Source organism: Protopterus annectens, chromosome 16.part0 (assembly GCF_019279795.1).
Source record: "Protopterus annectens isolate FY-2018-M chromosome 16.part0, PAN1.0, whole genome shotgun sequence".
Classification (NCBI taxonomy): Eukaryota; Metazoa; Chordata; order Ceratodontiformes; family Protopteridae; genus Protopterus; species Protopterus annectens.
In genome coordinates this window covers 694814088-694831453 of record NC_056750.1, presented here as the reverse complement: position 1 = coordinate 694831453, position 17366 = coordinate 694814088, and the positions used below count along the sequence as shown (strand labels likewise).

At 36.6% G+C, this 17366-nt stretch overlaps 1 protein-coding gene across 2 annotated transcripts in view; it reads left to right on the top strand.

Annotated features, from left to right (window-relative positions):
* CPNE6 (copine 6) overlaps nucleotides 1–17366 on the top strand; it is an 886978-nt gene that overhangs the window by 493867 nt on the left and 375745 nt on the right. For both annotated transcript variants that reach the window (XM_044058469.1, XM_044058468.1), the window contains exons 4-5: nucleotides 699–773; nucleotides 12708–12782. In XM_044058469.1, coding sequence (XP_043914404.1) covers nucleotides 699–773; nucleotides 12708–12782 — 150 coding nt within the window. The remainder of the gene's footprint in view (nucleotides 1–698; nucleotides 774–12707; nucleotides 12783–17366) is intronic.

Below are 17366 nucleotides of genomic sequence, written 5' to 3'. Positions count from 1 at the left end.
GGTGTGTACCCAAGATGACTGACTGCTGTAATTAAAGCAAAAGGTGCTTCAACAAAGTATTAGTTTAAGGGTGTGCACACTTATGCAACCAGCTTATTGTATGTTTTTTAATATTTTTTCCCGTAACAGATTTGTTTGTTTTTCAATTGAATTGTACAGGTTATAGGTCACATTAAAGGTGGGAAAAGTTTTGAAATTATTTATCGTGGTCTAATTTTTTTAAATCACAAAAAACTGGCATTTTGACAGGGGTGTGTACACTTTTTATATCCACTGTATGTATGAATATTTATATGTATATATATATATATATATATATATATATATATATATAGATATATATATATATATATATATATATATATATATAGATATATATATATATAGATATATATATATATATATGTACCTTCCACAAATTACAGAAAACTATGGCGCTGCAATCAGAATTTTAATGTTATATTGAGAACAGAAACCAATATTGTTCTAAAACTGTGACTCCTAAATTTTAAAACAAAATGAAAATAAATCTCTTCCACTGGCTGTGAGTGAGGCCTGAATGGCAGTAGCCTTGAGGTAACATAGCACAAATTGTAGGAAAAAACGTCTTTTAATAAGACTGATATATAAGCCATCTAATTAATAGCTTTGTCATTACAGCAACAGCAATTCAAAGGAAGTATTTTTTTGTTTTTCAGATTGTTTCACAGACCAAAGTTACAAAACCTCTATTACTGAAGAATGGAAAGAATGCTGGAAAGTCGACTATCACTGTAAGTTTCGTTTTACACAAATGATGGTGAACTTAAACTTGTACAGTTATTTATTTTGTCCCTGTATAAGTCAGAGTCTGAATGTCAGTGTCTATATGGTGTGTTCAGAAGTAATGAAGAATTATTCATGATGTTAGGGGAATCCCTGAACTTTAAGAAATTATTTGAGACCAATAGTAGACGAGCGGAATGAATCGACAGCAAAGGTACCCAACATTGTGATAGATGTCGGCAATGAGTTTATTACTCAGGAACACAAAATATTTTTAAATGACTTGCACAGACACCATGTTATTTTATCGTATGGGAATTGTAATACTAGTGGATTAGTGTACATAGAGAGAAGGGATTCATGTCCAGCATTTTACATCGGTAAGCACAAAAGGTCATATGCTGGGTTGAAAATAATCAAGTATCTTACACCTTCAGTTTTGACCTTATTAAGACACTTGTACTGGTAAAGAATGTTTGCTGTGTAACACTTAGACAAAAAAGAAAATGCAAAGCAAACAATGAAATTTCAAAAGAAAGTGTGAAAATAACAGGCACGCAAGGCAAACGTTATACAGATTGCGAGTGAATATGAAACATACAGAGAGTCATATCGTGCTAATTTTAACCAACTTAAGTCTTTTCATATATTCATGTCAGAAGAGCAAACCATGGATTGATTTACTTCATGAATTTGATGTGTCACTGTATACCAAGAAAGTCCTTAGGGCCATTAATGAACAGTGTTGAAAATATCCATTCATCAAAAGAACATGTTCCACATCCACAAATGCAGTCATATATATATTATATATATGTGATATAAATATCATATATTTGATACAATACCCCAATCGGGCATTATAGATAAGCTCACCAGCTTAAATATAAACCCCTATGTCACTAGATGGGTTGCAAACTGGCTCAAGGACAGAACCCACATGGTTAGAATTGCTGGAGCCATGTCAGACTCCAAACCAGTTACAAGTGGCGTCCCACAAGGCTCAGTCCTGGGACCTCTCTTGTTTGGTATATATTTCTCGGAGGTACAGGCCAACACGGAAGGACTGTGGCTGAACAAGTTCGCAGATGACTGCAAACTGGGCGCCATAATTGACTCTCCAGCCGACACAAGCATCCTCCAAAAGGGCCTCATAGAAACAGACAACTGGTGCCAGAGCCATGGCCTCAAGCTAGCCAAAAGTGTATAGTCATCCCCTTTGACAAAAACAAAGTGCCCACAAATTACCACATAGGTGGTAATCCATTAAGTACAGAAGAAGTAATTAGGGACCTGGGGACCCAGGTTGATAGCAATCTCTCATTTGACAACCACGTGGCCAAAGTGGTTAGAAAAACATTTTATATAGCCCACCTAATCATGAAGGGATTCACATCTAGATCAGGGGAGGTCATCGTGCCTCTTTACTCATCCCTCATCAGGCCCATAATCGAGTACAATGCCCTTTGGGATGTACCTTACCAAACACCTGCAGCAACTGGAAAGACCCCAAAAGTACCTCACCAAGAGGATCAAAGGGCTTAAACAGATGCCACATGCTGCCCGGTTAAAGAAACTCCAGCTCTACTCAGTGGCATACGCCTGCTCAGAGGTGACCTGTGCCTGACGATAAGGCCATGTCCAAACCGAATTAAGGGACATGCTGCACCTCAAAAATCCAAATCCCATCGAGCTACACGCTCGAGAGACTTGAACCTCAGCACTGAAATAAATAGGACATGCTGGAGGGACAGATTCATAACCCAGAGGCTCCCTTCACTCTGGAATAAAATCCCAGTCCGGGTTAGGCAGAGTCCCTCATTGACTCTCTTCAAGAGGAATCTTGATGAGTGGATGGGAGATCGTAGGTTTACCCCGGGTATCACTTCTGTGTCACTGTTAGACAGAGGCACAGTATACTAACCTCGAAAAAGGGCATAGCAAAATTAATTTAAAATGGGTGGCGAAAGTCAAACATACTCTGGCTAGGCTTATAAATGCCCTAGGGCAGATAGCCTAGTATGAACCTATGAACCTATATCATGTCTTGGTAAAACATTTTCTACTACTGGAAAACCAGAGAATGCTAAGGCAGTAAAAGCTAACCTTTTTAACAGGCACCAGTTACTTTTGAGAATACAATGCCAAATCATCAGGCAGAAAAGTGACTCAAGCATGTTGGCTTGTGGATCACTTGTTTTCATTATCTTATGGGAGGTACTCAACAGCTCTTCTTCCTGGGATCCATCAGTATATTTATTCTTCCCTAAGGGCAAAGATTAGACATCACCAAAAATAGACAACAGTCCTGAATCCCTGTGTTCCTCTGTAGAGTTTATCAACCCATCTACTCTGCTTGGAGGTATAGGAAGCATTCCAATCTGTCACTTCCATTGACATCATCTCTCAAACCACCTATTCCTTCTCTTACCTGGTCTGCAGGTGTGTAATGGATGCTAGTCAGGGCAAGACATGTTCTACCAGTGATGTGCCTCCTAGTTCAGTAGCACACAATTCATGAAATATAAACCAGCTTGCCTGCTTCTTTGAGCAATCTCCTACCATCGACTAGGTAGCGCTGATGTGGGGAGATGAACTAACTACCCCTCCCCCACTCACATCAATCCTCTCTGTCGGACCTTTCCAACACCCATATAACTAGTGGAAAATGAATTTGAGTCATAGTCAAGGCTTCACCCTCTGCACTGCAGAGGGTGAATCTGGCTACTGAAACACTTTATACAAAAATGTAAACAAAGTATTACAATTCCATATTTCAAAATATTTATTGGCTGCATTAATTAAACAACATATTCAAATTGCACACAACATCCAGGCATCCTGCTGTTTGAGCTTCAACAGCCAGTCTGATTTTTAAAATCAACTTCGGAAATAAGATACCCATCCATTCCAAGTTAACAAATGCCCCATCTTTTTATCACAATGCCATGAAATGTCTCATAAATACCAAATCAAGCCTAAAAATTAAGTATTTGTCTCCATACAAATTAATGAAGAAATGCCCAAAGTCTTCTACAATATTTTAAAGAACTACATTAAAAAATCTATGCTTATGTGGCATTAATATAGTGGACAATTATGTAACAAAATGGTGGTTATGAAATAAAAAAAAAAGCTTTATTCAATCCAGTACAATAAAAACTCATACAAAAAGAGAAGCATAGCAGCAGTTCGTGTAAAACTTGGCATCAAGATAGGTAACATTACAAAGGCCTTCTACAGCAAGAAATAAGAACATAGCTTGTCAGAAGAAATTGGTATCACCACGGCAGAAGCAACAGATATAATTAAGGCAGAAGCATTCAGATATGGAATAAATCTGAGGATAAAAAGGAGGGTGTCTTTTCTTTGTCCTTGCTGCATAATCTCACCTAAAATTACATCCAAAATTCTCATCTCAGCCAACAGTAAGGTTATAAACATGGGCCCAGCTGATATACCAGGAAACCTAGTTAGTGCAATCAGAAATATCTTCATATAATTCTTACTCAATTTCTTAATACTACATTGGAAAATGTCTGTATCCCCAATATATGGAAACAACTTCTGTGGTCTCAACCCAGTTCAGTACTTATAGACCAATCAATCCCACATGGGCATTGTGCAAGCTGATGGAGAGAATCATCATGGCGCTTATTCAGACTGACATTGAGCAAACTCCTTCTCTGTGAAACAACAGTATAGTTTTGTCAAGGGTAGGTCGTGAAAGATTAACCTTTTAAGAGTTAGATAACTATGGCACCAAAACATGTGTTTGCCTGTGCAGCTAAGTCTGACTGAAGAAGTTAAGCAATAACCCATGACTGTGCTTGGACATATAATGATTTACTCATGGTAGGTGTGGTCTGAACATGGGTGGGGGGGGGGGGGGGCTGTGTGATTAAACAAAGCCAGTCATGGGTAAATCCTGATATACCCATAAACAGGAGTAGATTATTGCTTTTACAAAATGCATTATTTAAGAAAAACATTACTTGTCTTCCTTAAATAATGTATTTGTATAATGATGCTCGAGTCTTTTTCTGGTTTGTCTTCTGTGCACTGATGTACTGCGCATGCTTACGGAACTTGTGTTCCTATGTTTGCACAGCACAATCTCAGTCTTTTTTTTATGTTTCAACAGACAGGATATTTATAACCAACAGGGTAGAAATACAAGGAAAATCAGGTATGTTTATGTTTTTTTTTTTATTTTTGCAGATCATCTGGCTGCTCAATAGTACTTCAGTGGACATACTGTTTTTTTATTATTATATACTCGATTTACAGTGGGCACGCTAGCTAGGCTGCTCAATTAGTGTGCTGTTTTTGAACAGCACTAAGCAGTCAATGTATAATTGGCAATATATTCTATAACAGAACCTTGCACAAATTCAAGGATCTCGGGTAAATGAAGCATAATAGATTAGACTTTTCATTTAGTTACATGTCTCTACACAACAGGTAAGAATAAGAGAACTGCTATACCCTCCATTCTGTCTTACCAGTGGATTTCTCAAAGGCTTGTGCTGGGGCTTCTATTTGATTTCATGTGTTTCTTTGCCTCACCAAATAAGAACAGCATTTCCCTTAATCCCTATGACACCACCTTCTGTCAAATGTCACCATCTATTACACAAGAAAGCTGCAAACAAAATGACCATGGATTCATTGCAAAAACTGCAGCATTCTGCCATTTTTCAGCAAGAAATCAGCTTTGTTCACTCTGGATATGCAGCTTGTAAAAAGTAAGTAAATAACAAAAGACCTTGGAGCATTTATAAATGAGACCTTTCATTTAATACCCATACAAACTTTACATTCCGAAGAGCATATAAAGGTGCCTACTTCATCCTCTGTGTTTCTGAGATTTGAGCCAGGGAGGTAGTTGTCCCATTTTATACACTTCTTACATGAGAACTTATAGAATACTGCACTCTTTTCAGTAACATATTCATATACCATCTAGCGCAAATCTAAGAGATACAAAAAATTCCTTCAAAACAAAATTCAAGAACTTCAGGGCTTGCCTTATAGTAAAGAACTACCACAATTCTCTCTCCACTGTACCTCATCATTTTCTTAGAGGAGACCTAAGCCTGAAATACATAACATTAAAGGATTCCTTACTATTTGAAACTTTCTAATTAAAGGTGACCTGCACACAGGAAGCCACTCAGCCTCAATGAAAAATTAATATAAATTGTGTCATGAAAAATTACTGCCTCGCATTCTGGTCTTTAGAATAAACTCCACCCCTCAATTAAACTTAGCACATCATTTCAAACCTTCAAACAGGAACACGGTGGCTATATGGCCCCTTGTACATTACAATATGGAATCCATTAAATCAGGCTTTTCAATGGTCAGCAAGCCTTGAGCTTTTTGTACCTATATTATGACCCTATGAATAAGGTCCAGGGTACGAAATGCTGAAAAGGGAAAGAGCACATACCAGAGGGAGGAAAGCAACACTAATAATGGCTAATCCAAGAAGGATTTGTGAAGAACACTCTTTCCATAGGATAGGCTGAGTCAGGAAGCATTGATTCACTGTGTACGTCAGGCTCCTACCTGATTAGCAAAGAAAAGGACCAATGCATATTTTAACAACTGCAGAGTGTAGTATAGCACAGTACTGCTGTTTTTCAAAATGATACATTAATGATCATTCCATTAAGGAATTATTTGTGAGATAAATCTCTGTATTCTTAAGGATTCAGAAAGCCATTAACATCTATCAGACTTAATCATCCTTGTATCACTTTAATTTACACAGCAGTCAGCACATTAAACAAAGACATTGATCTGATGACAAAGATGAAATTTAGAACAATCTAAAATCCAAACTAGGAACATATGCATGAAATTCAAAGAGAGAGTTTTCAACTAATGTCCACATTTAATGAGGAGGTAAGACAATAAGACATAAGCAGATTAATAGAAATATTTATTGCTCTGACTATATAAAAATGTATATGGATGTATATATGTATGTACGTGTGTGTGTGTGTGTGTGTGTGTGTGTGTGTGTGTGTGTGTGTGTGTGTGTGTGTGTGTGTGTATATATATATATATATATATATATATATATATATATATATATATATATATATATATATATATATAGACACACACACATCTATATGTGTGTGTGTGGTTGTATGTGTCTGTGTGTATTACTTTAAAGTTGCAACACTGACCTGTGTAGTGACTCTTCACTGTTTTTCAGCCTATAGGTATAATATTGGTACAAAGGGTGCAGGCCCATGCTGAGAGAAATGCCCTTCATGTTGAATCCCAATTGTTTTTGTACTGCCCCATCTCATTCACTTGCTCAGTGCATACCAATCCTAAAGAACATGCACAGAGAGTAGGGTCATCCTCAGTGCAGGAGCTCTTGCAAAGGGAAGACCATTCTGTGTGGGGACATAAGGGTTCTACAAGGATGGGACTTCTGGTTAGATGTGGTTTGATGGCCAGCTGCCATGAAGATAAAAAAATGCCCAATAAATAACTGAATAAATAATCAAATACATAAGTAAATAAATTAATTAGTAAATACATACATATGTACATAAAATAAGATATGGAAGATCATGGAGATCTATTAAAGAGCAGAAAACAGATAAATACATTTGGGCTGCTGAAGCTAAATATAAACATATTTTTATGTACATATCAAAAAGATGTTTCTACCCATGGAGTCACACTGCATTCCACCAATGGGGTAAGCTAAGTTATATCCCATCAGTACATTTGATAGGCAATATGAAAGAAAAGATCATCATGGCTACCTAAACATAAATAATACAGAATCAGCATTTTATTGTTGTGAAACAGTGATATATATCTAAATAATTTTCTCTGTACTCCCGTATTTTTACTCCTCGAAAGTGCATTTCTTTATAAACACACCAGACCTTCCATTATTTTTTTACTCATTTTACAGACAGATTATTTTATTTTGGCATTCTTAAGGTCTCTCTCTGGACATTTGGGGAAGCACAATAGAGCCGGCATGACTTTTTCAGATTTAATTTTTAACAGGAATTCTCCACAGCTGCATGTGCTTCTTGGATATATGTTTTCTGCGCACTGGCCTTTACACTACTAACACATTACTTGCAAATGGCATTCACCCACATCATACTATAAGTAAAAAATGATGTCTCTAGTAGTACCTGTGCTACTGAGAAACAAACTGTGTAGTTCTCAAAGGTATATTTAGTGTGGGCCATGACCCTGAAAGTGGCAAGTCTTTGATAACATAAATACATAAGAGAGTCCAGCTGATTCCTGCCAGTTATTAGGCAATAACTAGGTTAGGTTAAACCAATCAACAAAGTACAAATAAATAAAAAAATAAAAATAAACAAAATGTTGGAAGTGAATGTTAAAGAAAAGTGATGAAAATGTGGAACTTTAATATTCCAAGAAATATTTACAACAATATCCAGTGCAGCAGGCCAAGGATTCATGACTAATGGCTTTGTATTCTACACACTGCATAAAAACTCAATGAGTTGCCAAAAATCAGGCCAGAAGCGCACCCATCTCTGCAAATAAGAACTGCTGCCAGTGTCCAACCACGATAACTCAGGAGCAATTGGCATGAGATTACATAATAAAGCTATTGAACCAGAATCAATTGTTTCTACAGTTAATATAAGTAACATAACAATAAATCACAACGTAGAGACCTTTAGGGCCCATAGGAAAGAACTGAAAAGCCAAAGCCAAGAGAAAGAGTAATAAGATTTCCTTATTAGGGGCAGAAATGTTGGTGATGACAAAGCATATTAGAAGTCTGTAGCTCGTCACACACCCAGGAATGCATTTCTGCTTCTCCTATAAAAGCAAAGGTCACTGGCTGAGAGGAAGCACAACAGACAACAAAGACTGAGTTATTACCACTTTGTGAAACAAGGCCAAAATGAAATACGTAGCCTTTGAACTTGGTAATTTAGTGTTTTGTTGTTAAGCACAGACAGACAATACTATATGTGTAACATTGGCCTCAGTGATTACTTGGAAGGGAACAATTTGATAGGTAAGACACACAGCTAAAGAGTTTTCCTCAAAATTAGGTATTTATATTTATCAACATTTTTCTATTTCTTTTCATCTATATCATGTTTTAAGTTTATTACTTGTCAGATATTCATTATGAGTGAATGAATATTCTCTTTTTTCACATAGCTTTGTAATATTTAATTTTAACATGGTGGCTTGCCATTTTTGGCACATTTTGCTTACTGGTCATCAGCCCTCTCCAGTCCAATCAGCCCTTTGTATCCTACTGCTGGGTAAAATGTTTCATAAGATGAACCATCATAAAGGCAGCCATTAAGGGTGGTTCACATTTGTTTTGGATTTAAGCCCTACCATCATGTACCTACTCAGAAAACAGTCCCCGAGTGGAATATGCAATAGGTGTCAGTGCTTCACCATCTCTCACTTCTACAAGAGTCTGATATCAACAAGATACCCCAACTCCCTACCAGAAGTGTGTGGTCATTTCTCCAGTCTTCAGAATGGAAATCCAGCCAGTGCCCATGTGTCTGTGGATATGCATGTTCATGCCTCACAACTGTCCAGAAGTTCATAGAATGTCAGATTTGTTTCCACAAATTTTTGGTCTGTTCCTCAAAGAATGGTTTTCTGCAAAATAATTAAGGACTGAAGCCATTAAATAATAACAGGCATTTGTGTTTCATACTTCACATCCTTCAAAAAATGTATGTTAGAGGAAAATCAGCTATTCTCACAACTTTCTATGTTTATAAGAGTTGTTGTTGTTGTCTTTCGGCTTTTCCCGGTTAGGGGTCGCCACAGCGGAACTCCGGTCCGCTAATGATTGGCAGTAGATTTTTATGTGCTGGCTTGCCGGGCCTAACGCACAACCTTCAACCAAGGAACGCCCATTCACGCATGTCGTCACACCGAAGATGCTCTGAGAATCGAACGGGCAACTTCTAACTGTGAGGCGACAACGCTACTACAGCACCACCACCACAGTGTTCTCTGTTTAAGGTTTTAGGCCTTTGACCCACTGTTATTTTTGGCTTAGTCCAGAATTCTTGTGCTAAGTGATTGAGAGGTAAGTGCACATTCCTTCCCATGTCTGCACCTACAAGTCACCTGCTCCATAGCCAAGGCTATATGCCTTAATTAAACTCCAATCACCTGGGCTGGAGTGAGGGTGTTATCCCTTAATCAAACTCCAGTCATCTGGGATGAAGCCAGGGCTCTATCCCTTAATCAAACTCCAGTCACCTGGGCCAGAGCCAGGGTTCTATTTCTTAATCAAACTCCAGTCACCTGGGCTGAAGCCAGGGCTCTATCCCTTAATCAAACTCCAGTCACCTGGGCCAGAGCCAGGGTTCTATTCCTTAATCAAACTCCAGTCACCTGGGTTGTAGCCAAGGCTCTATCCCTTAATCAAACTCCAGTCATCTGGGCTGAAGCCAGGGTTCTATCCCTTAATCAAACTCCAGTCAACTGGGCTGGAGCCAGTGCTCTAGCCCTTAATCGAACTCAAGTCACCTGAAATGTAGCCAGGGCTCTAACCCTTAAACAAACTCCATTCACCTGGTCCATAGCCAGGGCTCTATCCTTTAAACTCCAGTTACCTGTGTCATAGCCAGGGTTCTATCCTTTAATCAAACTCCAGTCACCTGGGCCATAGCATTTGTTTTACTTTTATGTACTTCGCTGTTAGTGGAACAAGTTGACAAATAGCCATTAAGAGCGCATGCATACACACACACACACACACACACACACACACACACACACACACACACACACACGGACTCATAAAAATATATATAAACATAGTTTCTGTTTAATTTCAGTATTTAAATAGCTGTCAAAATGTTGCCGTTGAAATACAATATCATTTAAATAGTTCACATACTTGTATACGACTGATGACCAAGACACAAAAATCCTGTCTCCCATAAAAAAACATATGTGGATTAATAAATCAAATTGATGTGTTGAGTATGGGAAACCCCCTCAACATCCATGGTGGGGGCATGCCCTTCCAAAGAATTAGTCATAAGAATTTCTGATATGAGATCTTTGGTGGTTAAGAATAAACTACTTCCTTGCTATTATAAACCATTTTGACAGGATATTTATGTGGTAGGTTAAATGTCAAATTGTGTTCTGAACTCAGAATACATGGTCTTGAGTTTGGAGATTTTTCCTTTGCAAATGAGAACTCATTAATAAAACAGTGTGATTTTAAGCAACCACAGAGTTTGTTTTGCCAAGTTATTTTATATCTATTATTTCACACTTTCTGTGTGTTAAATCTACATTGTACATCCACCAGACGTCTTTAAAGTACATGTTATTTTTAAACTGGTAGCAATACAGCACTCCTTATTTGTTTCCTTACATTTGCCAAGCAAAATTATCAGTTGTAAGTTATCAGTGCAACCCTTGCTTTTTAGTGGATCAGGTTCACCTCAACTTGAACATGAAAGTGTTCACCTTTTGCTCCCATTTTGCTATAAGACCACACACACATGAACTATCATGCTGTCCCATTGTTTTCTAGGGTAGAGGTTTATTACTTTCAAACTTTCAAACTAAAATGCTGACCAACACTTCTTATTTAATTTAGCAACATTGTAAAAACACTGTCACTAGTCAGTTCATGTGTTTGTTATTTCATCTATGAATCATATAGCATGCTGATACATAATTAATAGTACATGTGCAGATAGTTAAATCAACATTTTTTTATGCAAAGTTTTTTGACTTGAATACTTTAAGTCATTTTTCTGCCATGGACACTTTCACATCAAGGACACATTATTTAACTTCTTTTTTTTCCATGTATGACAACCATCAAGCTCTTTCCAATGGGTTTTGAACCTAGTCATTCTTGGATGCAGAGGGTCTGAACATCATCTGAATGACCATTATTCAGAAAGCCACACAATAGGTTGTACTCCTGATTGTTTTTTTTCTGCTCAGCTGCCATGGGAAGACACTCTCATACCTATGGCCTGAGAGTCTGACTTCACCTCAACAAAATGAGGATATCCAAAGATAGGACAAACTCTACATGACCCCTGGCTGAGGAAGTTCACTATTCAGTTACCCCCTTTTAGCCATCCATCATATTGGTGCATTTTTAGTGTAATCTCAATTCCAGCCCTGGGGGCTGACATAGGCATATATCCCCATGGGGTACCCAGTGCCTTTTTCCTGGCATATGTGTGATCCCACATGCATTTATACCTCTTGAGACCTACTTACACCTGTTTGTTATAAGCACTTACTTGTCTCTAGTTTACAGCAGCTCTACTGGCCTGCATTTGAACTGGAGCAATGACCAAATATGTGCCTTCTCACTCCCCCAGAATGGATTAGATAGTATCAGATACTCACTTCCTTCTCTTCTGCCTGTGTCTTCCAGCACCGAAGTCACTATATGAAAGGTCATTTAGGTCTTAATCTTTTTTTATCTTTGCATGCACACAGCTTAGTATCTGTGAGAGAAATTACCCTAAGATGTAAAAGCTTGGATTTGGATTGTAATAGCTAGTAGAAGAGAAACGTTCCATTTGTACTGAAGTGCTGGAGATTTGTCTAATAGAAAATAGTTCACATTGTTTTCAAGTAAGCAATATCACATCTAAATGCATGAAATGAGATAGCACTTATTGAAAGTGGCATCTTTCAATAGTACTATAGTCACTTTTTTCTCTAAATGATCAGGATTGGCTTCCATTTGTACCTTTGATCTTAAACTTTGATTAGTTTGTAGAGGACAGTTTTTTCTTAGTTCCAACTATATGCATCATACATATAATATAAAGGACGTACTGACAAACCATGGTATGTCAGCTAAAATATTTCAGAAGTATTGAGGGGAAACAAATCATTTCATCTGAAATTCTTGTATATTTCTTGTCTAGATTACAGCAGAAGAAGTTTCAGGAACTAATGACTTTGTGGAATTGGCATTCAGTGCTCAGAAACTGGATAATAAGGTATGATATTTCACATTGTAGTTTGACTGTTATATCTTGAATAGAATGCAGAAACATATAGTATATGCATTTACTTTTTCTCTTTGTTTATCACTTAAGAGTTTTGTTGTACAACTAAGAAATTGGTTACTAAATGTTGGAATGGTTTCTGATTACTGATGAAAGTCTGCTCTCCTTTTGTCGGCATGAACTATTACAAGAATGAACTTCTCTTTTAGAGACCAATAAATAGTATTTAAACACAATGTGGGCATTATATTTGATAAATATGTTTCAAATATTACTGAAAAAAGAAAGATATAGAGGGGAGGGAAAGAAATACTGCAAAATGGAAGGTATTAGAATAGTAAATTTATGCTGTAAGATATTTTGGAAAAAAATTAAGCCTGTGAAACACCTAGGTGCATGAGCAAGAAGTCTAGAACATGGAAACATGCAGTTAACATAACTGTATAACATGTTATGGTAAGTCACAGAGTACACTGAAATCTGAACTTTATAAACATAATGTACAACTCTAGAGAGATAAAAAGATGCTCTTCGAAAAGAGTTCCGCCTAATAAAAGACAGAAAATTAGACAGATGTAGGAATGTATAAATTTTAAACAAACATGTTATTACTGCATGCATAATTTAAGACTACATGACCAAGAGCCTGCTTGACGCTTTTCATCACTGCTCCACAAATCAAGATTGGCAGTAGGAATCTAAAAGTATATAAAACAATTATGCTTTAATAGAAAACATTGAAGTTATAATTTATGAACTAAAATAGGAGATAACCTCGACTGTAGCATGTACCTGAAATACTTCTGTGCTTGGCAAGGTATTGCTTTTGTGCCAACTTCTTTAGTTAATTAATTAAGGGGTTGGTATAATGGCCAAGGCATTTACCTCAGACACAAAGTACAGGATTTGATTATTACATTTGAAGGGAACTTGTCCTGCAAGGGCAGCTAGCACAGTAATTACCTATAAACATATGAGTTCTGTTTAAGACTGAAAGTTTGAAAGTTGCATTTTTGTTTTTCACAAAAACAAAGTGCAGTAAATGCGAATTTAACAGAAACATTAGATAAAACATATATTTCATTTTGAATGATGAGTTATTAAATATGACTGTACATTTGAAACATAGTACAGATGATTATGATATCTACATAATGCTGTATTGACTTGAAATATTTGTTATAAGTTATGAGTGTTTATTCCTATGATAAATGAAATGTAATAAATGTATGTCAAATGTAGTCAGTAATTTCATACATTTGTTTAAAATGTATTAAGTAATACAATTATTTCAAAATTTATGGACTTTAGGAGAAATAACAGATGTAGATTAATGAAAGACCCATGGGTAGATATTAATGAATTTGAAGTTGTAACAAAATGAGTTTGTGTTTAAAAACGCTGATAAGGGGGTAGTTTAGTAAATATGGAAATATGGAATTACTTGAGAATGTGCTTGGAAATTCTGAACAATGAAAATGAGTGAGAAATAATGCAGACCTCATGAACATAGCATCTGCATGTAGTATTGCCCTTGTGTATCCTCTCCACAAGACCATAAACTTGTGGTATTTGCCTCCATAATTTCCAAAGCTTCTGAAACCACAGCCTCTGAATTTAAAGATCTCAATTAGGCATTAACCATGATGACATCTGTTTGTACATTGACACAGCAGTCAGCTTCACAAAGGGGAGGTATATGCCCACTTAAAGAAATGCACAGAATTCGCAGTCCCAACCAGAGCAAAATATAATGGGGAATTAAAAAGAATAAAAAGTAAAAAAAAAAAAAAAAAAAAAACTTCTGAAATTATGCAGATCTAAAACTACTCACAAGTGTAAGACACAAATTTACCAGGGAGTTGAAAATATTAAGATTAGTAAAGCAACCCATGAACTTAGGATAGTTTTAGAAGTTAAAGATACCCACAAGTCCTTCATCAGCTACATTAGAAATCTAAACAATATACAACAATACTTTAAATTTAACCTAAATGAGACCACCCACTCCGACCCAGTATACATCTCCAATACATAATAAACAAATTTTGTGCGTCATCGCCAATGAATTACCTATTCAAACTCCATATCGCCCAAAATGTCCTATCATCGATGAACAAGTTCTTAAGGTCTTATTAAAAAGTCCAAAAGCACTTCCTCTATGAAACCTGACAGCATATATGGATGTTTAATAAAGAGTACCAAACATGTTCTTGTTGAACATTTTGTCAATTTATTTAACTTATATTATGCAACAATATGTGTTCCTGAATTATGGCACACCACAGTGGAAATGCCTCATCACAAGGATGCCCCTACCATGGCTCAGGTAATTATAGACCCATTAGCCTTATGAGCCTGATCTGCAAAATTATGGAGTATACCTTAACAGACCTCATCAATTATATCAAAACTCCTAGTAGGCTAGACCATCAACAGCTGAGCTTCATGAAATGAAAATTTTGCCTATTTCATCTAGTTAACTTTTTCAGGAGGATCCCACAGGCTGTTGATAGTTATAATGCTATTTATGGAACATATCTTGACCTAATCAATGTGTTTCACACCATACCCCATGCAGGTATTGTAAGTAAATTAAAGACTTTAAATACATATCAGTATGTGTTTAAATGGCTAACAACCTGGCTAAAAAAAAAAAAAAAACAGAACCCACATAGCTTGTGAAGCAGGCGTCTCATCTGAAGGAATGAATGCAGCTTATTGACAGTCTGTACTAAGTCTCCTCCTTTTTTGCATTTTCTTCTCTGATATGAAACTGAAAATCAAGTCTTCTGATTAAGTTTCAGATGACTGCAAACTGGGGTCTGCCGTCATGATTACCTTTGACACCAGTACCTTTCAGAAAGAATGTTGGCTAGTTATTACCTGCTGTACTGAAAATAGGCTCAAATGAAATGCAAAAACATACAATATTGTTTGGCAAATAGATCCTGTTTTCAAGAGATAGTATAGGTAATACTCCAGTTTTAAAATGTAAGACAGCCACCTGGATACCTCAATCAACAGTTCCCTCTCCTACTACCAACCATTTACCATATTAAATAATGACACAGAACTAAATTAAATATAACTTTAGGCATGTATTTTGAGCAGGTAGAAATGGATTTAAAATGCAGGCTTTTAACACGAGGTTGTTCTGAGTATCAATTTAATGTGATAATAGAATAAGTACAATATACTATACAAAGAAAAGAGAAATTGTGGACTGCGAGGGAGAGGCATTTGAGAAATTTTAAAATTTACAATAAGATGATCAAGTTATGCCGTTCATAACAAATTGTGTGTAGTTTTCATCACGTTTTTAACTATTTTTGCAAAACAGGCACATCATAACTCACAATCCTTTAGTTAAAGTTATTATCACCCCAAATAAATGTCTTCACCAACAGGAAGGAAGTAGTAATGGGGACACCTAGCTTTCAATTGCTTTCTTGGAAGGTACTATAATGGGAATATTTCCATGTGGTAAAAAGTGCAATATGTGCTCTAGTCAAGAATCTAAATAATCATGTCTAGGACAAACACAGAGAAACTTTAAAGCAAGGCTACCAGAGCTCCTGTGCAATTAAGATGTATGAATACAATTTCCACAGCCATGCTTGGTAAGCAAGAACATAAGGCAGAAAAGAAAAACTCCCTGTTCAAGTCCGAATATTAGGAAAAACACCATTAAAGAGAGGAAGTAACTTTGAGAAGACACTTTTAAGATAAGAGGCATAATCCCGTCTGAAATATGAAAATTACAACTAAATTGATTACATTTAAACTTGTCTGGTCAGTTCTACAGATATGAAATCATTGCGTGATATATAAATACATTGCTGTTTACATATTGTCTGAAAATATTGTACTATACATGAAAATTTCAGTTAATGAAGTGTTAATTAAATTTTTAATAGGTTCATAGGTATATACTAGGAAAATGACTACCAGAGCCTTTATAAACCTAGCTGTGCAATCCAATTTGACTGTCCCCCCATGAACCTTGGATGTGTATTAGGAGGGTTAAGTTAATATTGGGGTGGCTAAGGGCTTTGTTTGTACAAGTGTTGGAGGGGTATGTTATTTAGGTTATATTTTACTTACTGTCTACCTCTGTTCATTAGAGACATGGGCGGCATAGTGGTGCAACGGTAGCATTGTTGCCTCACAGCAAGAGGTTCTCTGGTTCAATTCTCAGTAGTGTGCCTTCTGTGCGGAGTCTGCATGTCCTCCCTGCATTCATGTGGATTTCCTCTGGGTGCTCCAGTTTCCTCCCACATTGCAAAGGCATGCATCTGGAGTGTTTCTCCCAGGGCTTCTGCTGAAAAATTGCTTCGTTCCAGATAGGACTTTCCAGGCTAACAAATGTTAAATAATAAAAAATAATAAATAAATAATGGGGGCCAGACCAAGAGGAATTTATGATTTCCCATACAGTGGTCAAGGTTATATTTGAACAGAATCAGGGATGAACTTTGTTTCACATGAATGGGGAGACTACCCTACAAAGAGGGGCTGGTATGAGATACATATTGATTTTGATAGTATGTTCTATTTAATCTAGAAGGCAAA